At 64.5% G+C, this 25,890-nt stretch overlaps 4 protein-coding genes across 4 annotated transcripts; 2 read left to right on the plus strand and 2 right to left on the minus strand.

The window, feature by feature from the left end:
* Positions 1-659: 659 nt before the first annotated feature.
* On the minus strand, positions 660-4,491 carry CNN2 (calponin 2). The gene is made up of 7 exons (XM_065652499.1): positions 4,344-4,491; positions 2,481-2,602; positions 2,081-2,147; positions 1,852-1,989; positions 1,574-1,690; positions 1,136-1,282; positions 660-1,060 (listed from the first exon to the last, which is right to left on the minus strand). The coding sequence occupies exons 1-7, from the start codon at positions 4,404-4,406 to the stop codon at positions 794-796; spliced, it is 921 nt and encodes a 306-aa protein (XP_065508571.1). The 5' UTR covers positions 4,407-4,491; the 3' UTR covers positions 660-793.
* A 1,151-nt stretch (positions 4,492-5,642) lies between these two features.
* ARHGAP45 (Rho GTPase activating protein 45) lies at positions 5,643-20,351 on the plus strand. Its single transcript, XM_065652498.1, has 23 exons — positions 5,643-5,815; positions 7,567-7,894; positions 9,100-9,243; positions 10,172-10,256; positions 10,520-10,592; positions 10,738-10,816; positions 11,097-11,234; positions 11,351-11,415; positions 11,505-11,615; positions 12,096-12,176; positions 12,403-12,582; positions 12,748-12,885; positions 13,140-13,330; positions 13,621-13,763; positions 14,109-14,186; positions 14,478-14,579; positions 14,726-14,889; positions 15,137-15,325; positions 15,660-15,797; positions 17,359-17,597; positions 17,700-17,952; positions 18,046-18,136; positions 18,308-20,351. The coding sequence occupies exons 1-23, from the start codon at positions 5,726-5,728 to the stop codon at positions 18,658-18,660; spliced, it is 3,453 nt and encodes a 1,150-aa protein (XP_065508570.1). The 5' UTR covers positions 5,643-5,725; the 3' UTR covers positions 18,661-20,351.
* A 413-nt stretch (positions 20,352-20,764) lies between these two features.
* POLR2E (RNA polymerase II, I and III subunit E) lies at positions 20,765-23,072 on the minus strand. The gene is made up of 8 exons (XM_065652511.1): positions 22,928-23,072; positions 22,602-22,776; positions 22,406-22,521; positions 21,943-22,023; positions 21,723-21,781; positions 21,481-21,559; positions 21,233-21,310; positions 20,765-21,014 (listed from the first exon to the last, which is right to left on the minus strand). The coding sequence occupies exons 1-7, from the start codon at positions 22,982-22,984 to the stop codon at positions 21,245-21,247; spliced, it is 633 nt and encodes a 210-aa protein (XP_065508583.1). The 5' UTR covers positions 22,985-23,072; the 3' UTR covers positions 20,765-21,014; positions 21,233-21,244.
* Positions 23,073-23,468: 396 nt separating this feature from the next.
* On the plus strand, positions 23,469-25,151 carry GPX4 (glutathione peroxidase 4). Its single transcript, XM_065652628.1, has 7 exons — positions 23,469-23,549; positions 23,667-23,761; positions 23,890-24,034; positions 24,125-24,276; positions 24,353-24,377; positions 24,710-24,769; positions 24,869-25,151. The coding sequence occupies exons 1-7, from the start codon at positions 23,475-23,477 to the stop codon at positions 24,899-24,901; spliced, it is 585 nt and encodes a 194-aa protein (XP_065508700.1). The 5' UTR covers positions 23,469-23,474; the 3' UTR covers positions 24,902-25,151.
* Positions 25,152-25,890: the final 739 nt, after the last annotated feature.

Here is a 25,890-nt window from a genome sequence, read left to right on the forward strand (position 1 = left end):
GTCCGGGTCTGTGGTATCTCCCACTCCCCAGGCACGGGACGCCCGGCCTGAGCACTGACACGTGGAGCCTGCACCAGAAACCATCTCTTACTTAAGTTAAAAGTTTGTTTGTTGTTTTTTAAAGGTAATATAAAGCGCAATAATAAAAATAAAAAAATAATAAAAATATTTTTAAAATATAAAATATATAAATATAAAATAAAATATTTTTAAAATTATATTAAAAAATACTAAAAGAGCATCTGTCTAGAGCTCACATGAGAGTGCACGGCTGCTGGCAGGGCACACCGTCCCCCCTCCATCCCTTGGGCTGCAGCCCCGCAGCGCCCTGGGCTCTCCCCACACCTGGGGGGCTCTCCCGGCCGTGCTCCCCATGTCCCGCCACCCCAAGCCCCCTCTTCCATGGGGCCGAGCCGGGTGCTGCTGCCAGCACCGGGACAAGCGGCGGCGCAGGGGCAGCTCCCTCGGCAGAGCATCGCAGCGGCACCGGGGGGACATGTCTTCGTGGTTGTGTGAGAGGAGACACTGTCACCTCCTCAGCACCAGAGCACCCGCCGCCTTCCCACTGCGAACGCCGGGGCTGTGCTGGGGCACCCACGGGCTGCGGGAAGCGGCCAGTCTCTTTCCTACAAACAAGGTCTTTATTTTCTTGCTCAGAAAAATAGATTACTTTTTTTTTTTTTTTTTAGAAAAGAGTTTAAAAAGAGGGAATGACAAAAGTAGAGGCTGGAATGTTGCTGGCAGCAGGTTCTGTACACAAGATGGTGCGAGACAGGGCTGGGCAATGTCCCGCTCAGTAGCTCTCCTCCTCCTCACAGTAGTAGTGGTACCCAGGGGGGTCCCCGCTCTGGTCGCAGGCGGCGTTGGCCACCTCGCCCTGGCCACCCTGCGGGCAGTACTTGGGGTCATAGACCTGGCGGCCGAGGCCGAAGACCTGGCCGCTCTGGTTGGCACCCTGGTTGGAGCCCATCTGCAGCGACATGGAGGAGTTGTCGCACTTCTCCGTCCCCATCTTGGCATCGTAGATGTGTCTCCTGGTGCCAGGAGCCGTCATGCCCACCTGGAAGGACAGGACGGAGCAGGTTCAGCCGTGGTGTCCCCCGGACCCCCGCCCCAGCGCGGCGTGGGGGCTTACCTGGCTGGCACACTTGTTGGTGCCCATCTGGAGGCTGATGGTGGAGTGGTCCATGGGCGGTAGGATCTGGTTCTTGGGGTCGTAGAGGTGCCTCCTGGTGCCATAGGCCGTCATGCCGGACTGGCTGGCACACTTGTTCGTGCCCATCTGACAAGAGGGTGCGGTGAGACTGAGCGCGGCCCCCCCTCTGCCCCTTCTCCTCTCTCCCCGTCCCCCCGCAGCCTGGGGGGCACAGCCAGCGCTCCCCACCCACCCTGGGTGCATCCTCTCCTGGAGATTGAATGCCAGGATTCAGACACGGAGCTGAGTTGGTCCCAGATCCCAAAGACACTCGAGGCACCTTCAGCCTCGGTCCCCCCAGCCATGATGATGCTGAGGGTCTGAAAAAACTGGGTCCCCCTCCGCCAGTACCCTCAGGAGCAGAGGGGGCCAGCCCACCTGCAGCCCGATCACGCACTGCCCAGCCTTCATCTTGGCCTCGTCAAAGTTCCTCTGCTGCTTCTCCGAGTACTTCACGCCGATGTCCACACCGCTCTGCATCCCCTTCGTCTTGGCCTGTCCAGGAGCGGCAGTGAGGAAGGACGGGGGTCCCACAGCTCCACCCCTGGGCAAGGGGAGCCGTGGGGTCCCACAGACACCACCCCAAGCCGAGGGTCTGCCCAGCCTGTCCCCACGGGGTTGTCCCCCTCCCAAGCCGCTGGTCCCCCCACACTCACCATGCCCGCCAGCGCCAGCAGCGACACCTGCACCTGCGTCAGGTTCCCGCTCTCAAAGAGGTCGTTGGCTTCAAAGAGGTCCACGGGGTTCATGCCGTAACTGGCCATGGCCTTGATGAAGTTGGAGAGGTTCTCGAGCTGGGGGCGGGGGGAGAGGGGTGACACTTGAGCGGGTGGCAGCGGCGGGGCCAGGACGGAGCCAGTTGCAGGCAGGGCTGCCCGCACCTACCTGGTGCCAGTTCTGCGCCGAGCGGTTGATCTTCCTCACCGCGTTGGGCTGCAGCTTGTTCATGAGCCTGGGGGTGGCAGGGGGACAGGGGGCTGTGGCGGGGACCGGGTGGCAGCAGCGCACGGGCCCCTTTGGGGAAGGTCCAGGCCAGGTGTCCCGCACAAGCACAAGGCAATTCCCCCTACCAGGTCTCTGCTGGTCCCCAGGGCTCCCCCCAGACTTGGGCACTTTGGGGGTGATGCCAGACAAGTGGTGCCACGGAGGAAACCTCGGGCTGCTGGAGGGTCCCAGCAGGGGCACGGCCACGTCCAGCCCACCCTTCCCGCCCCACAGGCTGGGGACCCATCCCATCCCCTCCCGTGTCCCATCTGAACAGAGCGGCGAGCTCCATGGGACTCACTCGCAGAGGATCACCCCATCCTTCAGCCCCTTCTGGAAATCGGGCCCGATCTGCTTCCCTGTGACGCTCTCGATCCACGTCCGCAGCTCATCCTCCTTCTGCGGGTCGTACTTCTGGGCGAGCTGGGGGGGACGGCGAGGGCACAGCTCAGGCACGGCCCCCGCGGGCACCCCAGAGTCCTCCTGGGGGGCTGCTCCCCCTGGGCACAGACCCCCAGCAAGGTCTGGGGACAGCAGCTCCACACGGAGCCCCGGGGTCCCCAGCCCCTCTAGCGGGGCCGGACGCACCACCACAGATTCCTCGGTCACCACGGCTATGCCAGGAATGCGGCTGCCTCCTCCCAAATGGAGAGCAGCTGCCCGGTCGGCAGCATCACAGCATCACCGCCAGCATCACCTCGGCCACTGGTGCCGGAGACAGGGACAGTCCAGCCGAGCATGGTCACACTCACGACACCACGTGTGTCCCAGCCGGGGGATCCCACTGTCCCACCAGCCAATTTTCTGGGGTGTGGGCAGCTGGCGCCAGTTCCTCTGCCCAGCCCACAGCCAGCGGGGGCATTCTTGGGGCATGGGAGGGGGCAGAGGGGACCAGCCCCTAAACAAATCCCACCACAGCCCAGTTTGCAAGGGCTAGCATGGACTGGGAGGCCGCCACTGGTTTAGCTAGTTCCCAGTTGGTGATGTCAGCCTCCAGCAGACACACTAGGGCAGTTAAACTGGCTTAAGTCTTGCTGAATCAAGCGCCCAAGAGCAGGCAGCAGTGATGCTCCAGCGCGCGTCCACCCGCTCAGCGCTGCCGCGGCCCAGCCCAGATGCAAGCAGGGACCCGTCTGCTCGGTGACGAAACGCAAAACCCTGCGAGGCCAGGCAAGGAGAGCCCAGCCCCAGCTGCAGCCACGGCCACCGCATCCCCGCAGCCATGTGCGGCCAAGCCCTGGCAGCGATGCCGGCAGCTGCCCAGCGCCCCTTCCCCTGCCCGTGCCAGCCCTGTCCAGGCAGCTCCTGGGACCCTGGGGAGGGCACAGCCACACGAGGCCACTGGCCGGGGTGACCACGGCTCAACCGCTGCTCGCCCGGGGCCGGGCACAGCCCAGCACGGTGGCCACCGCCTGTCCCACTGCCCAGGGTGGCAGCGGTTCCCAGAGCTCAGCCCCGACCGCAGCCCCGGGTTGTGCAGGGAGCACGGCCAAGGGAAGAGGGTGCTGTGAAGGGAAGGGGGTGTTCTGTCCCCCCGCTGCCCCAGCCCTGCGGGACCTTCGTCCTCTGCCACAGCAGCGCAGCCCCGCTGCAAGGGGCACAGGGACGAGGTCACCCGGAGCCTCGGGGTGCACCCGGACACACAGTTGACTACACCCTGCGGCACCCCGCTCCTGCCTTGGGGTGTCAACAGCCCGGCCGGAGGCACCGGCTCCCCGTTCCCCTTCCGGCCCCGGAGCGGCACCTCCGCGGGAGAGCGGCTCAGCCCCGCGGTGCCCCGGGGATGCCGGGGCGGGGGGCGGTGGCAGCGGCTGCTGCGGGGCTGGGCGAGGTGACCGGGACCCCTCCTGGTCCCGGTTCCCCAGAGCCACCTCCCCAGAACCTCGCAGGCAGGGCCAGGGCACCCCGAGACCGGAGTCCCGGCGTCCCCCGCCCCGCAGAGTCCCCGGTGCACCGAGACCCCCGGCCCCCCATCCTCCTGGGACCCCCGCCTCTCCAGGACCCCGGGATGCAGCCGGGACCCCCCAGCGGCACCGGGATGCCCGGCTCTCCAGGGCCCCAGGAGCACCGGGAACCGCAGCGCCCGGTGGTTCCGGTACCCCCCGGTTCCCGACTTGCTCCCGCCCGGTGGCACCGGGACCTCCCGTTCTCCGCCACGACTCACCCGGTTTTTGACCTCGGCGGAGAGGCCGTAGGACGGGCCCTTGTTGAACTGAGAGTTGCTCATGGCGGGGAGCGGGGAGCGGAGCCGGTACCGGAGCGGAGCGGGGAGCGGGGAGCGGAGCCGGTACCGGAGCGGAGCGGGGAGCGGCGGCGGGGCCGGGCGGGGCGGGGGGGGTCGGGCCCGCCCCCCCCGCGCTGATTGGACGGGGCTGAAATGCCCAAATAAGGGCAGGAGCGGCCGGATTGCGGGGGGGGTCCTGCATCCCGACATCAGCGACCGGGAGGAATCGGGGGCACCGGGAGCCCGCGGGGGCCGGGGCTGGAGCCGTCCTGGGCACGCGTGGGCACATCCCACCCGGGCGTGCGCCCTCCCACGGGCACCCCCCCCACGGGCACGCGCACGCACCTATAGACGGGCACACGCGTGTGCATCGCCCCACGCACGTGCACCCACGGGTGTGCGCACCCCGACCCGGGGCACATCCCCGGACGGACACCCACGCACCCCCCGGCCCACGCACCCCCCGGCCCCCGGCAGCCGCCGTGGCCCCGGGTCCCGCCCGGGCGCTCCCGGGCCGCCACCGGCAGATGGCCCGAGAGAGGCGGCAGCGCGGCCCCTCGGGGTCCCCGGGGACCAAGCGAGGGGATCCCCCCGGGCTCGGCCCGCCCGAGCAGCCCGCTGGGCAGCGGCGGGGGCACGATCGGGCCGGGGGTGCCCAGGCTGCGGGAGCGGCACCCCGGGGGGATTCATCCCGTCCTGTCCCTCCCCGGGGTTCATCCGCTGCCTCGCTGGGTTCCCATGGGTGAACAGACCGTTGTGGGGCCGCGTTACCCCGTGGGTGGGTGAGTCACGGGTGGGGGACTGTGGGTGTGCAGAGGCCTCCAGCAACACCCCACGGGACAGGGTTTGTCCTCCCTGGACTGACGGACATCTCCAAACAGGGGTGAACCCCATAGGGGACCAGGATCCTGCGGGGCTCAGCTCCAGTCCTGCGGCGTGGGGCTCTCTGTCCCCCCAGCCTCTTCTGTGCAGCCCTGGGGTGCAGCACTGACCCCCCCGCAAACAGCTGCTGAGAGCCCACCGCCCCGAGAGCGCCGGCACCTTCTCTGCCACCTCTTGCGAGGCTGGAAACGGCCCCCGAGCCCCCCAAGGGGCAGTGGGGTCCCCCTTCCCCCCTGGCCTTGCGCCCTGGGTGCGCATTTGGCTTTTCCTGTTTCAGGTTTGCCTGCGAAGCTGATGAGGAAATAAGGCCGCGTCACACGCGCCCTCCTGACAGTTCTCCCCGGCGAATGTGGCCGGCGGGGTGAGCAGCAGCCCGGCACCGCGGCCCTGCCGAGCGAGGCGCCGCCGAGGGCAGGGGCTCGGCCGCCGCAGGAACCACCATGTTCTCCCGGAAGAAACGGGAGCTGATGAAAACCCCCTCCATCTCCAAGAAGAGCCGGGCGGGAAGCCCTGTCCCGCAGACCCTGCCGGTGAGTGTCCCGTGTCCCCTCCTGCAGGGTGGGGGCCGTGGGGCCATGGCACCCATGGAGCTACTGGGAAAAGCCGCAGGGTGGGAAGGGGAATTTGGGTACGGGCAGGGGGTCTGTGAAGAGGAGGGAGCTGAGGATGTTCACTGGGCCTGGGGGGTGATGTTGTCCCAGATGAAGGGGACGGAGCAGCTGCCTGGAGAGCCAGGAGGGTGAGCGGGGCTGGGGAGAAACTGGGGGGCTGCAGCAAAGGGCAGGGGAGACGGTGGTGGGGGCTGCAACCAAGGGTTTAGGGAGGACAGAGGAACCCCCAGACTGCCCAGGGGACAGAGGAAGAAGCAGGGGGACACCCAGGCTCTGCCGTGTCCTTATTTACGTGGGGCACCCCGGAGCTGGAGGGGTGCGGGAGGAAGCGCCTCACCCCCGCAGGGCCGGCAATGGCCGGGGCTCCTCTGCGCACCCTGGCACTGCCCGCCCCGCGCCTGCGCCCCAGCCCCACAGCGTGGGGCCAGACGGGACCGATGGGGGCTGAGAGCCTGCCCGCAGCTCCTTAGCGAGGGGGACCCGTCCCCGTCCCTGTCCCCATCCCCACCCTCCTCCCCGACCCCCGGGAGAGGCCCTATGGGTGGTGGCCGGAGGGATGCTCGGCCGGGCGGCGGGGAGGAACAGCTACAGCCCCCACTCGGCGGGGAAAGCCCACTCGCCCAAACGCTCCCTGGACTCGCTGCCCCACGCACCCGCTGTGCAGCTGACGGTAGGGCCAGGGGAGCCCCGTGGGCGCCGGCGGGGGGAGACTGGGGGTCTCTGGGGCTGCTGAGCCCTGGGAGGGACGGGGGCAGATTTTCAAGGGCTGGGCTGCCCCAGCCATTTTGGGGTGGGGGCCTTTGGGCAGCCCCATGGTGACAGTGGGGGGCTGAGCTGCCCCAGTTCTGACTCACTGCAGCCCAGTGCTCCTGGTACCACCGGTACCAAACAGGTTCTGAGCTGGCAGCGCCCGCTCAGGGACGCTGAGACCCGGCACACTTGTGTCACACCTGGGAGCCTGGGGGTCAGCACCGGCAGATTCCGGAGGGATGGGGGTGGCCGCAGGACCCTCCCTGTGCCCCTCACAGGCCCCTCCGTGGTGCGCAGCCCCGGTAGGTGCCACTACCAGCCCCTCCATCAGGACAATTTTACCCCTAGAAATTACGGGCTCCCTCTGTCCGTAAAATATCTGCAAAGTTCCCTGGCTGTGGCCTGGGAGGTGTCCCTGTCCCTGTCCCTGCCCCCGGCGCTCGCAGGGTGGTGGCCGTGCCCGACCTGGGGGTGGGACGGGCTGAGAAAGGGGAAGGGACCCCTGGGGCCCGATCCTGCTGGTGTTTGGCCATGCTGAGGGTCCCCAGTCCCCCTGGGAGCACGGTGGGTGCTGATGGGGACAAGGCAGTGCCACCCACATGGTCACTGTGTGTCCCTGGACAAACCCAGCCCCGCGGGGGCTGCTTGCGGTGAGGCACAGCACAGCGTGGTGGTAATGGCAGCCGTGGTCAGGAGAGTGCCAAACCCTTTTCTCGCTGGCGGAGCGGCTGCCTTTGCCCCGCAGAGTCCTGAGCCCATCCCCAGCACCCCCAGCATCCCCACCCCGGGGTCCCCAAAGGGCTGGACGTGCCGGGGGGGGCTATGCCTCATCCCCGCGGCACCGCCGGGCAGGATGGGGAAACTGAGGCACGGCACAGCCACGGCAGCGGCCGTGCCGTCACGCTCGGCCCTGTCCCCAGGAGCTCTGCCGCAAGGACTGCCTGGAGGCGCCGGGCTGCGGCCTGGGCGAGCTGCCCCCCGCCAGCGCCAAGCTCAGCACCAGCCCCAGCGCCGTGGGCACCCTCAAGCGCCCCACCAGCCTCAGCCGCCATGCCAGTGCCGCCGGCTTCCCCCTCACCGCCGCCCCCCGCGCTGTGACCAAGGGCCACAAGACCCCCACGTCCTACAGCCCCATGGAGGGCGGGGAGGGCCCCTTCATCGACCCTGAGGACATCTCCCAGCTGCTGGCAGATGTGGCCCGCTTTGCCGACGCCCTGGAGAACCTGCGGGACGTGGTGCTGCGTGACGGTGAGTGCCGGGACGCGCCGGCGCCCGCGAGCCCTGGGACAGCACACGAGCATCTTGTCCCCGGGGACAGCCCGGACCCGCGGGGGGTTTTGAGGGGACCGGGCTTCCCGGGGGGCCCACCGAGCCCCTGCAGCGGGCAGAGGTGGTGGGCGGCTGCCGGGAGCTCACAGCAGGATAACGCGGCTTCCTGCCCGCAAGCTATTTTCATCCGCCCGCTTTCCTGTTTACAGCGCGGCGGTGCCAGCCGCCTGCCAGGGCCCCCAGCCCTGCAGGGCACCGGACCCCAAGCCAGCCCCACCGGGGCATCTGGCAGGATGGGGCTGATGCCCCGGCACAGGGTCTGGTGGGTGGGTGGCAGTGGGTGCGTGTCCCAGCCTGGGGAGGCGAAGGAACGGGGATGATCTCGTGGTCCCCGCGGCGACGTGGGGCTGCGGCGGGGGGGTCACATGATGCCGTGTTTTCAGCACTGGCTTTGCAAACATGTTGACACAACCCCACTCGCCGTGGCGAACGGCAGCACCCAGCCCGGGGCAGCGGTGACGTTGGCTCTGGCAGCCAGAGCCACGACCCGGGAGACGATGCCTCTGGGCCCTTGAGAGAGTTTGGGCATCGCAGGGCAGGGAGGAAACATCCCTGAGCCAGACAGTGACCGTGCCGCTGCCGTCCCTGCTCGGGTCTGTGGTTATTGCTGGACCCAGTTTGGGACAACCAGGATGGTGCCATCCCTGAGTTGGCAAAGAGATGGGGAGAGGCTGGGGCTGAGCTGTGGGACACAGCTGGGGTTGGGGAGAGTCCAGCTCATCCCCATCCCGGTTCCCAGCCCTGCTGCTCTCCCCACCTCCCACTCTGGAAGGGACCTGGGAGCAGGAGAGGGAGCAGAGAAACCCCTTCCCGAGCCCACGAAGGGGACGGTTCCCAGGGCAGGAGCCGGTGGGACACAGTGAGCCCGGCTGGACGGGGACGGCAGCAGGACAGACCCGCTGAACCCCTGCCAGCGGCCGGGAGCGCCCGTCCCGCGGGGAGGAAGGGCAGGAAATGAGGAGGAAATCCCCAAACCACTTTCCAGGGAAAAAGTTACTACTGAGGAAAAAATGCCTCAAAGGTCAGGCTGCCCCAGGCACACCGGTGCTCGGGGAAGGGACACAGGACAAGGACACAGGGCAGGGACAGGGCGCGGGGCAGCGGTTCAGCCCCCTCTCTTGCAGACCCCACGGAGCCGCAGCGGCCGCTGGCCCACGAGTGCCTGGGCGAGACCCTGCGCGTCCTGCGCCAGGTCATCAACAAGTACCCGCTGCTCAACACCCTGGAGACCCTGACGGCCGCCGGGACCCTCATCTCCAAAGTCAAGGGTGAGACGATGGGCCAGGAGCTCTGTCTGGCTCCTCCTGCCCCGCGCCGGGACGTGCCGGGAGCCTGGAGGGGTGCTGGGAGCAGAGCTGCCCCCGGACCGGCAGAGGCGAAGGCAGCGGCTGCCTGTTTGCCATGTTTTGGTTTTAAGGACGGTGTAGTGTCAGCAATGCCAGAGACCAGCTCCCCGCCTGGGGAGTTCCAAGCGCGGCCACGGGAAAAACATGTAAACACGGGGCTCCTGCTCCTGGCAGCACTGGGGTTTGTGAGCGCGGGGGCTGTGTGGCGCAAAGCCCGGCCGGGCACGGTGTCCTGCCCGTTGCAGCGCGGGGAGGGGGCGGCTGCGCCAACCGCAGGCACAGCACAACACCCTGCGTCACCGCGCGGCTTCCTGGACACTGCGCAGCAACCGCGCGGGGACAGGAAACCTCGTGGCGGGTGGCAGCAGATCTGCCGTGGGGTGGCCCCACGCGGGGCTGGGACGGGGTGACTTTGGGCTGCCCCGTCCTCGGGCGGAGGGCTGGGGGCACATCCCAGCCCCTCACCGTGACAGGGGGCTCAGCACCCCCAAAAGGCACCGGGGAGCCACCAGCGTCCCTTGGCTCTGGCGTCTGCACCGGTTCCTGGTGCCGCCAGCGGTTCCTCTTTCGAGCCCTTGCAGGGGAAGCGAAGCCGTCCCGCTGCGGGGGCTCTGGGGGGGCCGGGGAGCTGCTCACAGGCAGCAGCACTTTTCCAGCAGCCCCAATACTGGGAGTGAACAGAAACATGAGCCAGGTGATGCTGGCAGGGGAGTCAGTCCTGGGAAAAATGGGGACAGAGACTCGACACTGCACTAGAGGACATCCACCACCCCCAGGGACCCTCCTGTCCCCGCACGCATCCCTCCAGCCTGACCCAGCGCCGCAGCTCCCCACGTCTCCCCATTTCCAGGTTTCCATTACGAATCCAACAATGAGACAGACAAGCGGGAGTTCGAGAAGGCCGTGGAGGCCATCGCCGTGTCCTTCAGCAGCACGTAAGGGACTTTTGGCCAGCTGTCCCCTGGAGAAGGTCCCTGAAGGACCCCATCATCCCAACAGCCTGGACACGTGTCCCCCTGCGCCCTGTCCCCTCGCCCACGTGCAGCCCATGGTGGCTGCTGGTTCGGGGGGTGGTTTGGGGAGCGGGGAGCCCCCATGAGGAGGGCAGGTTCATGTGGGTCGGGTGCTGCTGGTGACAGCCCTGCTCGTCACTGCCCGTACCCCATTGCTGAGCCCGGCCGTGTTCCTCTCGTCACAGCGTGTCCGAGTTCCTCATGGGGGAGGTGGACAGCAGCACCATCCTCTCCATCCCGCCCAGCGACCAGAACCAGGTGGGCGATGCTGGGCACAGGAGACATCCAGTAACAGCCAAAAACCCCCAGCAGCTCGGGGCTCTGCCTCCCCTCCATCCGCCAGCCCCCCGGCTGCTCCCCTTTCTATTCTCTGACCGGCCCCTTTTCTTTCCCCATCCCGCAGACCATGGAAAGCCTCTACGGCGGCATCCCCGGGCCCGGAGGAGACGGTGTGCCCGCGGGCATGGAGAGCTATGACCCGGGTGAGGCTCTGGGGGCAGGTTTGGGGTGCTGGGGGACCTGGTCCTCGGCTGAGGAAAGGCAGCAGAGCTGCTGCTGGAGCTGGCAGGACACCAGCACAGCACGATGCCGGCAAAGATCCAGGCTGCTCGCAGGGGTGATCCGGGCTGTCCCGGGGTTCTCTCGGCTGCTCCAGCGCTCCTGGGAGCTCAGCAGCATCTGGAGGCAGCGGGTCGGTGAGCACAGGGCAGCAGCACCTTCAGTCTCCTCTTTCCCTCCCCACCTTCCCCTCGTCCCCCGCAGGTCGTCCTCCCGCCGAGGAGGTGGACGTGATGCTGCAGCGCTGCGAGGGGGGGGTGGACGCTGCCCTCCAGTACGCCAAGAACATCTCCAAGTACATGAAGGACCTCATCGGGTACCTGGAGAAACGCACCACGCTGGGTGAGGCACGGAGGAGCAGCGCTGAGCTCCTGGGATTTGTTTTTCAAAAGGAGCCAAATCAGCAGGGAAGTTCTGGTGTCTCATGTGGCTTTTCACTTCCAACCTGTTTCTTCCAGAGATGGAGTTTGCCAAAGGGCTTCAGAAGATGGCAAACAGCTGCAAGCAGACCCTCAGCCAGGAGGTACGGCCGCACCGCTGGCACCGGAGGACGCGTCTCCTTCAGTTCGTGCCACGGTGCCGGGGCTCAGGGCACGTTTTCTTGTTCCCCAGACCAACATGCCTTTCCTGTCCATCTACCTGCTGGCACTGGAGCAGGACATGGAGCACGGGACCTCAGTGCTGCAGGCGGCCACCACGCTGCAGCACCAAACCTTCCTCCAGGTGAGGGGACAAGAGGGGGTTTGTCCCCAGTGCTGGGCAGTGAGGGGGCTGGTGTCAGAAACCGGGCTCCGGTTGCTGCTGGGCTCAACATCCCCGGCTCCTGTGCGGGGTCAGACACAGGCTCCAGGAGAAACCCCCCAGCTCTGGCAGATCAAACAGCATCTCCTGATCCATCTCCTCCTCACCCCAGACCTCTCTGCATTCCCTCGTCCTCCTCCAGCCCAAGCTGCACCACGTCCCGGGGAGGCACCCGCTGTCCCCTCACTGCGAGCTGGGGGACACGGGGACACTGTCCCTGGCACTGCCCAGGCTGGTGATTCGTGTCTGTGACACAAACCCTCCCTGTAACCAAGCCCAGATGTGCTGGGGAAGGATAAGATCCACCACAGGGAACTTCTCCTTGCAAAGCCTTTTGCAAAGGGAAGAGCAGCGAAGGTTTTGCTCAGACATCCCTGGGGGTTGTTTCTCCCCCCGATGCAGCCACTGACGGTGAGACGCCTGGAGCACGAGAAGCGGAGGAAGGAGATCAAGGAGCAGTGGCACCGGGCGCAGAGGAAGCTGGTGAGCGGCAGCGTCTGAGCCCCGTCTGGAGCGTCCCCCCGACATGCACCCCTTGGGGGACGCTGCACCCCTTCCCCTCCCAGCACTGCTGGGTGCTGCGTCCCAGGGGGTTTTCTGCTGGAGAAACACGGGGTGCAGGGGCTGGAAAGGGGCCCTGGGGAGCTCGTGGGGTGACGATCCCCTGGCAGAGCTCAGTTCTCACCTGGCGTCACCGTTTTCCCCGCAGCAAGAGGCAGAGGTGAACCTGCGCAAGGCCAAGCAGATCTACATGCAGCGCAGCGAGGAGCACGACAAGGCCAAGTACGTGGCGGTGAAAGCGGAGGAGGAGCAGCAGAGCACGGCCAGCGGCGTCACCACCAAAACCCTGGACAAGAAGAGGCGGCTGGAGGAGGAAGCCAAAAACAAGGTGGGAACATGACAGCTCGGGCTGACTCTGTCCCAGCACGGGAGCACCTCGGGCACGGCGCAGGGATGCCCAGAGGAACAGGGTCCAAGTGCAGAGAGATGTTCTTGTTCCCCGTGTTCTCCTCACCCATGAACTGTCCCCGTCTCTTGCTCTCCCACCTCCCAGGCAGAAGAGGCGATGGCCACGTACCGGACCTGCGTTGCGGATGCCAACACCCAGAAGCAGGAGCTGGAGGACACCAAGGTGAACTCCCTGCGGCAGATCCACGAGCTGATCAAACAGAGTGACCAGGTCGTCAAGACGGTGAGTGGGTCCCTGGGGCGGGGGGGCTGCACCCCGCTCGGATCTGCCCCCCGGTTCAGCCGAGCTCCGGGGGGATGCAGAGCTCCCCTCGCTCCTTGGTGCTCCGAAAAGCCATGGAACTGGGAGCACAGCTCAGGGCTGCAGATCAAGCACCGCTGGGCGCTCCCAGCCCCTCATCCAACCCGCAGCTCCGTTCGCTCTCCCATGTACACCAGCTCACCGAGCTCATGTCTGATTTCCTCCGTTATTTTCAGGCCACCATCTCCTTCTACCAGATCATGCACATGCAGACAGCCCCGCTGCCCGTCAACTTCCAGACGCTGTGCGAGAGCAGCAAGCTGTACGACCCGGGGCAGCAATACGCCTCGCACGTGCGGCAGCTGCAGCGCGGGGACGAGCCCGACACCCAGTACGACTTCGAGCCCTACGTGTCACACAACGCCTGGTAGGAATGGAGACGGGGACCTGCGGCTGGTCCGCAGTCCCCTTCCCTGCACCGGCACCGCGCTCGCGGCAGAAACCCGCTGGTCCCAGCGCGCCTGGGGCAGCTCCTGCGGGGAAAGCTGGGGCTGGACCGGCTGGGAATCCCCTTGCATCCTTCCATGGATGAGGTCTAGTATTCACGAGGGGGGCTGTAAAATCCCCAGGCAGGTGGATCACAGCCATGAATATGGTTTTCAAGTGTCCTTCCTTCTCATCCACTCGGACGCTCCCTGTTCTCCTCTCTGCCCCCAGGTCCCCGTTCACTCGCACACGCAAAGGCAGTTTCAGCGCCGGTGACTTCCCAGCAGCCGCCGGCTCTGACGGGGCCGGGCCGGGCTCGGATGGAGCCGCGGGAGCCAAGGAGCAGCCGAGCGGGGCCGCGGCGGAGCGGAGAGGTGAGCCTGGCGGGGAGGAGCGGAATCTCCTGAAGGACACAAAATCAGATCCATGGGTTCTTTTGCTTTTGCTGTCTAGTGCTGCCTAACAGGCTTCTCTCCAGCTCCCCATCTATTCTCATGGCAGGGGGTTGGACTAGATGAGCTTTGAAGGTCCCTTCTAACCCAAACTATTCTGCGATTCTGTGATTCTTGCCCTTGTTCACGCGTTACTGAAGCATCACAGCCCCCCAGCCCCTCAGCAGCTGCTCGGTCATTTCGGTGTCCCCCAGGATCTGGGCTGCTGCCCCGTTTCTCTCCCGAGTGCAGGAAGGAATCTCAGCTGGACTCTGTTCTGCTCTGCAGGCGGGAGGGGACACCAGGTCCATAAATCCTGGCCAACTTCCATTGCTGAAGCTGACAGCAGCCTGGACTCAAACGCAGGTAGATCCTGAAAACAGCCCAGGGCAGACAGTCCTTCCCTTCTGATAAACCCAGCCTAAAACAGCATCGCAGCTAGGCAACACCTGCCGCTTCTCTTTATCTGCCTTGTAATAACCTTGTGTTGTATGTAACCGCTCTGATCCCAGTCTGGGAAGGGATGGGTGGGATGGGATCAGCTCCCAGCTCCCCATGTTCTCCAGGGAAAGCTGCTCCAGCCGCGCAAGGAGCACAAGAGCGTGCTCAGGGGAGAAACAGCCTTGCCAGGAATCTCACCGGGTTTTCTTTCGGCAGGTGACTTCAGCCACAAACTGCAGCGCCTGTCGTCCAACGGCACCATGTCCTCCAGCGAGGAGCTGGAGGAGAAGGACGAGGCCACCGCCCCGTTCGAGCAGAGTACGTGACGGCGCGGGGGGACGTGGGGGGACGCAGAGCTCACTGCAGGGGGACTGTCCCCAAATCCTGTAGTTCTGGAGTCAAACCGAACAGCTGCTGGGAGGGCAGCCGGGCTGCAGCTGCGTTTCCTTCTGCTCTGCCCGTAGGCATCAACGGGATCAGCCCGGAGATGGCAGCTCCGACCGGCCCCTTCCGAAACATCGGCTTGTCCAAGGCCGCCCAGACCCACCGGCTGCGGAAGCTCCGCGCCCCTTCCAAGTGCCGGGAGTGCAACAGCTACGTCTACTTCCAGGGAGCGGAGTGCGAGGAGGTAAAGCTGGGACGAGGGGAGGGGGCAAACAGAGGGAATGTCCCACGGACGCGGTGACCTCGCTGCTCCCCGTGCGCGGTCCTGTCCCTGGTGGGAGCCACACGCTCCGCGGCAGCGCGTCACAGCGCAGCTTGTCCCTCGGGTGTCACGGTTTGCTGTGGAACCGGCCAGGAGCTGTGACACACGTGTGGTTGTGACCGTGGCTGTGCAACCGCAGCCAGGAGGTCTCGGTTCCTGTGTTTTCCAGTGCTGCCTGGCCTGCCACAAGAAGTGCCTGGAGACCTTGGCCATCCAGTGCGGGCACAAGAAGCTCCAAGGGAAGCTGCAGCTTTTCGGGCAGGATTTCATGAAGGCTTCTCAGGGCAGCAGCGACGGCATCCCCTTCATCGTCAAGAAGTGCGTTGCTGAGATCGAGAAGCGAGCGCTGAAAACCAAGGTGACGCACTTTCCCTTCCCCTTTCCTCAGCTCAGCTGCTTCTCCCGAAACCATCTTGTGCCTCGGCACAAAACCCACAGACTCTGTTGTCAGATTCTGGAGTGCAGAAAGTCCCGGGTGATAAACTTGGCCCTGATACTCCAAACCACGAGCCTGGGCACTCACTTCTCTTGCCTCCCTCTTTCCTACGAAGCAGGAATGACAGAAACGTCTGAGCTGGTGGGGACGTCCCCGAGTGACTCCAGCACAGAAGGAGCCAGCAGCTCCCCGACTCCTGCAAACACACAGGGAAACAGCTCTCCTCACCTCAACCCCGCTTTTCTGTCTCTGACAGGGCATCTACCGAGTCAATGGTGTCAAGACCCGCGTGGAGAAGCTCTGCCAGGCGTTTGAGAACGGGAAGGAGCTGGTGGAGCTGTCCCAGGCTTCCCCGCACGACATCAGCAACGTCCTCAAGCTCTACCTGAGACAGGTGGGAGGATGGAGGTGCCTCTGTGGGGGGAATACGGGGGATGTGGCCAGAGGAACCTTCCCGAACCCAATCCCAACCTGGCTTCACTGGCTCAGCCCTGTCAGGAGACACTCTGCACAAACTGGGTGTACTGGGCTGCTGAGGGTCCCCCCTGGCTGGGGCGTCAGGGTGGAGGTGGGACCACGGCTGGGGCAGGGCAGGGACGCTGCGGGTGTCCTGCTCCCCTGCATCTGCAGAACAACGTGGTGCAGAAGCACCAAACCCGCCCTCCCCTCCGCGACTGGGGAACCAGGCACAGAAAAGAGAAGTGATTCAGCAAAGGCCATTGCGCACGGCAGCGCCGGGCTGAGCTCGCGTCCCCCTGAGCCGGGCGGTGTCCCTGCCACGGGCTCAGCCATGTCCAGTGTCCCTTGGTGTCCCTACCACGGGCTCAACTATGTCCTATGTCCCTTGGTGCCCCTGCCACGGGCTCAGGCATGTCCAGTGTCCCTTGGTGTCCCTGCCACGGGCTCAACTATGTCCTATGTCCCTTGGTGCCCCTGCCATGGGCTCAGGCATGTCCAGTGTCCCTTGGTGTCCCTGCCACGGGCTCAACTATGTCCTGTGTCCCTTGGTGTCCCTGCCACGGGCTCAGGCATGTCCAGTGTCCCTTGGTGTCCCTGCCACGGGCTCAGCCGTGTCCTATGTCCCTTGGTGTCCCTGCCACGGGCTCAGCCGTGTCCTGTGTCCCTTGGTGTCCCTGCCACGGGCTCAGCCGTGTCCTGTGTCCCTTGGTGTCCCTGCCACAGGCTCAGCCGTGTCCTACGTCCCTTGGTGTCCTTGCCACGGGCTCAGCCGGGCGCTGCGTCCCTCAGTGTCCCTGAATTGCCTCTGCAGTTTCTGCAGAGAAGAAAAGCAGGGTGGAAAAAGAAGCCGAAATCAGTCCTGAGCAATGATGCAGCGTCTCACTGCAGAGAAACGGGTTGAAAGTCCCTCTGTAAGAGCTGGAAGGAACCTGCTCCGCTGTGGGAGCAGCCGAGCCCCAAACCAGCTGTTTGAGCTGCCCTGAAAACATCCCAGCCCTGCAAACCACCAATTAGTTAACGGGCGGCTCCGGCTGCTTCCTGCAAACTTCAAAGCGGGAGTTTCCACCCGAGCACAGCCCCACCTTGGCTGTGGGCTATGCCGATCCATCCACAGAACAACCCAACCCATCGAACTCTCCAGCCACCTCCCGTCTGCCCGGAACCTGCTGCTGCGCCCACCCACACCCTGGGCATTTCCAGGGAGAAAAGAGAATCCCCAAAGCCTGACCCGGGGGTTCTCATCACCACAGAGCACCCACAGGCTGATCAAACGCTGCTTTTTGCTTGAGCTTCGCGGGTACTAACTGGCTGGGACAAACGAGGCTGGAGTTAGACCTTCAGGAGATGGATAAATAGCATTGCCTTGGGGGTGGCACGCTGTGCGAGCACTGGAGGGGTTTCCTTGCTGTGTCCTCACGGGGAGGTGTCGGCGAGGGGGTGAGCCCCGCCGGAGCCGGGACACGGCTCCCCAGCCCATGTCCCCCGTTCCCTTGCAGCTGCCGGAGCCGCTGATGCCGTTCCGGCTGTACAACGAGCTGATGGGGCTGGCCAAGGAGAGCTTGCAGGGCGGCGAGACCAAGGCCAAGGGCGCCAAGGGCGGCCCCGAGCTGGTGGACAGAGGAGCCGACACCGACAAGGTGGTGGTGACGCTGGTGCTGCGGCTGAAGGAGCTGCTGAAGGAGCTGCCCTGGGAGAACATGGCCACGCTGCGGTTCCTGCTGCAGCACCTGCGCAGGTGAGACGGGACCGGCCCGTCCTGCCCCGGGGCGGTGGGGACAGCCCAGCCCTTCTCCCTGCTCGCTCTCAACGAGTTCCTCCTCCTCCTCCTCCTTGCCAGGATCGTGGAAGTGGAGCAGGACAACAAGATGACCTCAGGCAACTTGGGCATCGTCTTCGGGCCGACCCTGATGCGCCCCAGGCCCACGGACGCCACCATTTCCTTGTCCTCGCTGGTGGACTATCCGCACCAGGCGCGCATCATCGAGGCGCTCATCATCTTCTACTCCACCATCTTCGAGGACAAGGAGCCCGCTGCTCCGGCCGACCCCAGCACGGGCGGCACGGGGCGGGCAGGCGGCTGCTCCCACCTGGTAGGAGTCCCTGGGGACCCCAGGGGACATGGAGCCCAGTGAACGGGCATTTTCTCCCCCTCCTGCCCTCACCGCTGCTCCTCTTCCTCGCAGGCTGACGCCGGCTCCCAGCCCGTGAGCCCCCACGGCAGCGTCCCCTACCTGGAGAAGGGGAATTTGGGTTACGGCGCCGACTCCTTCACAGGTACGTGGCACCCGGCAGGTCCTCCCCAGTGAGCACAGGTCCCTCAGGGGTCTGAGCTGTCACTGGTGGCCATAACATGGCCCATCCCATCCTGGAGAGCATGAGTTTGCTGAACGGAGCTCCCGGGGACGCCACGGTGCTGGAGTGTAACACGGTCCCTCTGTCCCGCAGAGCCTGGCGATCGCTCCGGTGACTCCGACTCGGAGCTGGAGGACAGCGGGAACCTGCCGGGCGCTGCAGACGGGGGCCCCCGGACCCCGCTAACGAAACAGGAGAGCGAGACCAGCACGGAGGAAGCTCAGTCCTGCGAGGACGGGAGCGAGGGGCAGTGCAGCCGGAGCTGCAGCGTGGGGCGGTGGGACGTTGGGGGCACCGCTGCCCCCGGCTGCGGCCCCCACAGCGACGCGGAGGAATTCCCCGACGACAACACAAACCAGTCCAACAATGCGGCCCTGCGCGCCGCCGCGTGGTGTCCGGCAGCCGGGTGCCACGACGGCCGCGAGCGGCAGCCCCGCTTTGTCTGAACCACCGAACAAAAGTGCCGCGGACGCCGGGACGGGGCAAAGGGGCAAAACCAGGCGCTGCCCAGGGAAAGCTGCGATGCGGAGGGGTGGGGGGACAGCCCTGAGCCCTGGGCATCTGCAGGCGAGTCCTCGCTGTTCCGCAGCTGGAGCTTTCACACAAAACTCCTAAGCTCCTTGGCTCGCGATGGGACAATCGGGTCAAAGCCTCGGCCATGGGAGCCCCGCTCGCTCCAGCACCCGCGGAGCAGGACGGACCCTTCGCTTGCTGCTCCCGACCAGGAAGGCACCCGGGGCTTTGCTGTGCCCCTGCCGGCCCCAGGCTGCGTTTCTGCTGCGTTCCTTCATCCCGCGCCTCTGCCGCACGACTCAAGACAGAAGAGTCCAAGGGTCTGAGGCTCCTCGCTGGCTGCGCTGGACGGGCAGGGGCTGCGGGGGACGCAGGGAGGGTTCCCCAACTGCAGCCAGGCCCGGGCACCGCACGGACAGACGGACAAACCAAGCGGGGGAACAGCCCCCAGGGACAGGGACGCTGCCAGGGGAGCGCTGGGTCCAGCACAGCCGGTAAATCCACCGAGAGCATCCGGCACGGAGCCAGCGCAGCTGCCGCGTTTGCCAGGCCCTGCGGGTACATTTATCCTTTGGAACCAACTGTACCAGGCGCCCAAAGTCCAGCGGTGAATTTGCTGCCTCCGCACCTCTGAGCACACGGGGGAGGCGCTTTGCTGCGGGTATTTATGGGCATTTCCTACTCACAAGAGCCACGCGGAGAGCTCGGGGAACGGCTGTTCCCGGCTGCAGGGTCCTGAGCGTTGCCTCATCTCTCAGGGTTTGGGGTTTTTTTTGGCAGACTTTTAGTCTCCATAAATGGAAGCTGCGGCTCCAGGGCTGCTGCTCTGCTCCTCCCGCCGGCCCCACAGCGGAGCCGGGCAGAGCGGGTCCCATGGGAGACACCTCGTCCCCACGGCCCGAGCCGAGTCACAACCCTGCCAGCACAAGAGGTTTTTTTTTAATTTTGTAGAGATGAACCTTCAAGATGAACCCACTACCTCTGCTGGCAAATGAACTCAAAGGGTTAATTAAACAAGACCAGCCACTTTTTTTTCTTTTAAGCTATGAGTCTTTTCTGCACTGAAGCATAGAAATGAGTAGATTTTAAGCTTAGAAAGAGCTGAAAGCTGTTTCCTGCGATTCTCCTGCGGGGTCCTGGGTCACGGCTGTGGGGGCCACCAGAGCCCGGGCTGGGAGGGCACAGGACAAGACGAACCCAAACACATCTCAGCATTGTCGGTTTAAGGTACAGAAACCCGAAGGTAATTAATTCCCAGGGAAATGGTTGACACTGAGCCACAGAAGAGCCACGGGCGCCCGCGGGACGTTCTGCCCCGCAGCTCTTCACCAGAGGGTTGGATTTTTCCAGCAGGTCATTTCCATGGCAGCGGGGGGGGTTCGCCGCCCCCTCCGTTGCCCCACGGTACCGGTGTGTGTGCAGGCGGGTGACAAGTGCGAGTGAGGGAAGGGACAAAAGCTTCGCTTGCGCTGTGCATGGGAACAGGCTCCCTTCGGTTGTGTATTAATTAATTCAGCGTGTTCGTTAGGACGCGCCTGTACTGCTGTATGAAGCTGCATTCCGTGTTTTGCTGCGTTCAGATTGATGCGCTTCCAAACAAATCAATAAAACTGGTGTTTTCCAACCTGGGTCTACCCTGGAGAGCTGAGTCTGTGGCTGCAGGAGGCTCAGCACCACGAGGATGAATGAGTATTTGTACTGAAGTTTAAAAACCCCCAAGAGACCTGGAACAGATTAAAATCAAAGCAACTGGGGGGCGATGAACAACTCCCCATTGCAGCACCTGAACCGCAGGGTCTTAGAACAAGGGCCAGAGGGTGCAATGGGCGACGGAAGCGCTGGGAACTCCGAACTGCAGCCTCAGAACAGCCGGGATCAGGGTCCTGCGGGACGAGCTGCCAGCTCAGCCCCCACGGAGGGTCCCCAGGGCTGCAGCAGCGAGTTATGCTGAACAGAATGAAAACTGCAGGAACTCGTGAAGTCCAGAGGCTTCGGTACAGGGAGAGGCTGAGAAACACACCACCAGTGAGGAACAGAGACAGTACAGACCTTTATTAAAAATAATATCCTATAAAACAGGAAAGCAAAGGCCTTTTCCACTCCCTCCCTCCCTGCACATGGTACGTGAGGAGTTACAGCAACAGCCACGCTGGAAAACAAGGAACTAGGCAAAGAAACGCAACCACTGGGAATCTTCTTGGCCATCTATGAGAAGGCAGAGATCTCAGAGCATCTGTGAACTACCGTGGATGGGAGGATTGGGAGACATCGCACGATAATTCCGCACCTGGAAGGGAAAGGATTCAATGTGAATCACCTCCCGCCACCCCAGCGCCCGAGGCCCGGCGAGCAGCTCAGCCCAGCTCTGCTCTGTCCTCGCACCAGCGCTGCCCCTCACAGACCATTTAAAGCTTGGAGATAATCTCCTCCTGCAGGCAGCTCGCTCCAGATCAGTCCTGGGAAGCCCCAGTTAAGCCCAGGGCCCTGCCCAGAGCTCTGCCTTACCCGCAGCCCCGCTCACTGCACCAGCCTGTACGTGATGTACCGGCCCGCAGTCTCACTCGGCCGGATGATCTTCACCACCTGCAAGGCCGAGAGGAGCAGCTCAGGTGGAGAGAAGCTGCTGGAAGGCTGCTCAGCCCACGCACAGCTGCACCCAGCCTACAACAGCTTTACGTTCGACGGAGGCACCTCCGAGAGTTCTGAAACACTGTGAGAACCTCACAGGAACCATCACCCGAGTCTGTTTTTACCTGACCCCGCTTGATCCCAAAGTACCGGGCCACAGGGTCCCCTGCCTGGATCCTCGGGAGCTGGTTCTCTCGCAGTTTACTGTGCGGGGAGTCAAGGAGCTGCCCTCACGGAGCCTGCTCGTTAGCACAGCTAATGGAACGGAACAATAAACCATCGCGTTGTACTCGCTTCCAGCCCAAAGCAAGTGCCCGTCACACCCGGGCAGGAAGGGGAGGGACACAGAGGAACACACAAAGGATACTATCTGGCCAGGAGCTCGGTCACTTCTTCCTTTGTCATGACAACGTGCTCCGGTACCAGCTGTGAACAACGGTGGGGAGAGGCTGTGAGGGCAGAAAGCCAGAGAAAGCAACTGGCTCCTCACAGCGGCACGTTTGGCAGGAAGAAAATTGACTGCGTCGCTCAGCCTAGCCCGAGCCGCAGCTCAGCGCAGAAGACATCACCTGCCCCACGCCGCTCACCTCGTGCTCGGTGATGTTGATCAGAAGCTCTTGCTGCAGGAACTGCTCCAGGATGTACTTGGGAGCCATGTCCACCAGGGACTGCAAGAGAAAGGTCCGTCAGATGCGGCGCTGTGCCGGGACAGCCCTGCCCGCACGCGGATTCACAAACAGGGAGTCGCTGCCCTTGCACAGACACAGCTGTGCAAAGAGCCAACAGAGCTCCTGACCGCTGGTACGTGTCCTCTTTTCCCCCCAGCATCCCTGACAGCCCCTCAGCTGCTCTTCTGGAGCCACCTCCAGCTGCTCCGGTTAAACACACTTTCACATTAAGCAAGAGCCTGAGCGAAAGTACAACAGGCTTTAGCAAAAGGTTTTATCTGGAAGGCAATTCCAGGCTTTTATCAACCTAAATCAGCACTAAAAGCCAGACCAGCGGAACACGCATGGCCTGCAACACCCGTCCCCTCGGGACAGCCGGTACCTGCTTGGCCGAGGGGGTCATGCCCTGCTGCACCACGATCAGCGCCCGGGTGATGTTCTCCTCCTGCATGCGCTGGCAGTACATCTTGATGGTCTTGATCCCCACCTTGGGCTCCTCTGCGGCAGGAGCGGCCCGGGTCACAGGGAGCCCCCCGGCCCGGCAGGGGCGGCCCAGCCCGGGTCCCCGCGCTGCTCACCGGGGAAGAACACGAACATCTGGTCGGTGGGGTCGTCGTTATGAGCCACCAGCACCGTCAGGTCCGTGCGGCGGGGCCGGCCCTCGCTGGGCTTGTCCCCGAACTGCGCCTTGAACTCCTCCAGCGTCTGGTCCAGCTCGTCCTGGGTCACCAGGTACCCGCGGTCGTGGCAGAGCTGCCGAGAGACCCCGCGGGTCGGCCGAGGGGCGCCGGGCCGGGCCGCACCGGGAGCCGCGGGACCGCCGGGCCCCGCGCAGCCCCCGCCGGGGCTCGCCCCCCCTCAGGCTCGGTCCCTCCCAGTCCTCCCCGGTCCCCCCCGGCCGCACCTGCATGATGGTTTTGCGGATCTTCCACAGCCGGTACGTCTCCTCCTCGTCGTCCATGGCGCCCGCCGCCCGCACCGCCTAAAGCCCCCTCGGGCCGCCCGTGCTAATGCCTGCTCGCGCGGCGACAGGCGGCACCGCGGGGACCTCGGCCGCGGGGGCTCCTGGGAGCTGCAGGCCGCCTCGCTCGCGGGGGGGGAGCGGCGGTTCCTCTCCCACAGCCGCGGCCGCTCCCCGGTTGTCTGCGCCCCAGAGTAGGGCGGGCTGCGGCCCACACGCCGGTCAGTGGAAAACAGCCGCCGCGAAGGGCCCGGTGTGCAGCACTCCATAGGCCGACACCGCCACATGGTCAACCCTTTCCCCCTCGCCCTAATGGTCTCGGCCGCTCCGCCGATAAACACCCCCGCGGCCACCCCGCCTACCCTGTTCTCCCATTGGTCAGCTTCACATCCATCATCCGGCCAGGCACGCCTCCGTGCGCGCTGACTGGCTGCGCGGCAGCAAGGGGCGGTGCCTCCGCGCCGCCGATTGGCCGAGAGCCGGGGGCGCGATGGGGTGGGCCGGGGCGCTGCGGCGGGCGCTGCTGTGCGGGGCGGCGGCGGCGCGGGGCCCGGTGCGGAGCATGGTGAGCGCGGGGCCGGGCCGGGCCGTTCCCCCGGGGAGCCGCGGGGCTTCCCCGGGCGGAGGGGACGCGGAGGGGTCGCGGGGGGCGGCGGCCGCTGACCGTGCGTCCCGCCCGCAGTGCGCCCAGGCGGACGACTGGCGCTCGGCCAAGGCCATCTACGACTTCCACGCCCGGGACATCGACGGCAACGACGTGTCCCTGGAGAGGTACCGGTACGTACCGGCCCGGGGCGAGGAGCGCGGCTCAAAGGCCGCGGCGGGACGATCGGTTGTGTAAGCGGGACCCGCCCCGGGGTGCGGGGCCGCCCCGCCCGGGAGCAGCTGCTGATTAACCTGTGCAGGGGCTACGTCTGCATCATCGCCAACGTCGCCTCGAAATGAGGAAAGACTCCGGTAAACTATACTCAGCTCGTTGACCTGCACGCCAGATACGCTGAGAGGGGTTTACGCATCCTGGGCTTCCCCTGCAACCAGTTCGGAAAACAGGTCGGTGGGGAGCGGGGGCTCCCGGGGCTCCCCGGGGCTCAGGGACCGACCGGCTGCTCACGGAGCTGCGGCTTCTGCTCCCTCCCGCAGGAGCCCGGGGACAACACTGCGATCAAGGCATTTGCTGAGGGCTACGGGGTGAAGTTCGACATGTTCAGCAAGATTGATGTCAACGGGGACGATGCCCATCCGCTCTGGAAGTGGATGAAGGAGCAGCCCAAAGGCAGGGGCACCTTGGGCAAGTGAGTGCGGGACCCCCAGCAGGGAGGTTTGGTTTTTTTCCTGCCAAAATCTCACTCCGGTTTTTTTCTCTCCTAGTGCAATAAAATGGAACTTCACTAAGGTAGGATCCAGCTGCCTTTGGAGGGGTGCAGGGGGTCCCTGGGGCATCACGGGCAGGGAGGATCGTCACACACAGGCTCTGCTCTGGGCGGATACCCTGGGAGTATCCCCAGGGGCTCAGGGTTATTTGCAGCCCTGAGCCGGGTTATCTCTAACCCTGAGCTGCATTATCTCTAACCCTAAGCCATGTTATCTCCAGCCCTAGCCCAGAGAGGCTGGGATGAGCGCGGGGGAGCAGGGCTGCAGCTCTCTGGGCTGCTCGGCTGCTCTCAGGGGCTGCAGGGCCCGCGCCACAGCCTGAGTCACGCACCCACGTGCTGCTTCACTCCACAGTTCCTCATTAACCGGGAGGGCCAAGTGGTGAAGCGGTACAGTCCCATGGACGATCCCTCCGTAAGTGCTGCTGCTATCACAGCTCTGCCCAACTCGAGTTCGGGCGCTTTTTTGGGACGATGACGTTCTCGTTGCACAACACTCCATTTTCTCTCACAGGTGATTGAGAAGGACCTGCCCGCCTACCTGTAGAGCTGCTCATCTCATCCCCCTCCGCTGCCCTTTGGCCCCAGCACCGGCCGCAGCTGCCACAGAGTTTTCTTCAGCTCCCATGACGGTTTGTCTTCAAGCCAGGTCCCTGGTGAGGCAGACCCGACCCTCTGGCGTGCACCTGCTGGAAGAAAACTTCCCGGGGCAGACAGCCGCTGCTGGGCAGCCCTTCGCCACAGACATAGAGCAGGATCTGGCATCCCCTTGCAGTAAATAAACATGTTAGAAATGAGCAGTTGTGTCTGGGTGTGCAGCGATGAGGGTGGATGGGGCAGGAGCTGCTGTGCTGAGCTTTGCAGGAGCAGAGACCTTACACAACTGCTGAGCACAGCTGGGATAATCCTCATTAGTGCTGAGGGGGGAATTGCACAGAAATCCCAGCTCAGCCATGCTCCCGCGGGACAAACCAAGTGGGGGAAGGTGCGTGTGACCCGTCCCGGTCCCTGATGAGGCAATGGGTTGTTTTTCCCCAGATGCAGCTGGAGGCTGATGGGCTGTGGGCAAACGCCTGCTCACCCCGTCCCACCCCCGCGGGGACATGCGGAGCCCGGGCGAGATGTCCCTGAGATGTCCCCGCGCTGCCGCAGCCACAGCTGGTGCTGCAGAACAGGCCCGACCAGCAGCTCCGTTATTGTTATCGGGTTTCCCAGCGGCGCGTCCAAGGCCGGTGCCTGGGGACGATCCTCCTCCCACAGCCCGGGGAGACTTGGGAGAGCAGCTGCCACCGCGCTGGTGACACGGGAGATAATCCCACTGCTGGTGGGGGTCCCTGTCCTGATCTGGGTCCCAGACAGGACCCTGGGACAGGTCTGGAGAGACAGACAGACAGACGGAAAGCTGGGACTTACAGAAATCTCATATGTGGCTTCCTTTCCATTTTTACTGAGCAGAATGAAAAATTATCCTTCTGAGGCAAGTAGAAAATTCAGGAATTATTAGTCAAAGGCACATATTCTAAAAAAAATCTCTTT

The sequence above is a fragment of the Caloenas nicobarica genome, chromosome 27 (genome assembly GCF_036013445.1).
Source record: "Caloenas nicobarica isolate bCalNic1 chromosome 27, bCalNic1.hap1, whole genome shotgun sequence".
Lineage (NCBI taxonomy): Eukaryota > Metazoa > Chordata > Aves > Columbiformes > Columbidae > Caloenas > Caloenas nicobarica.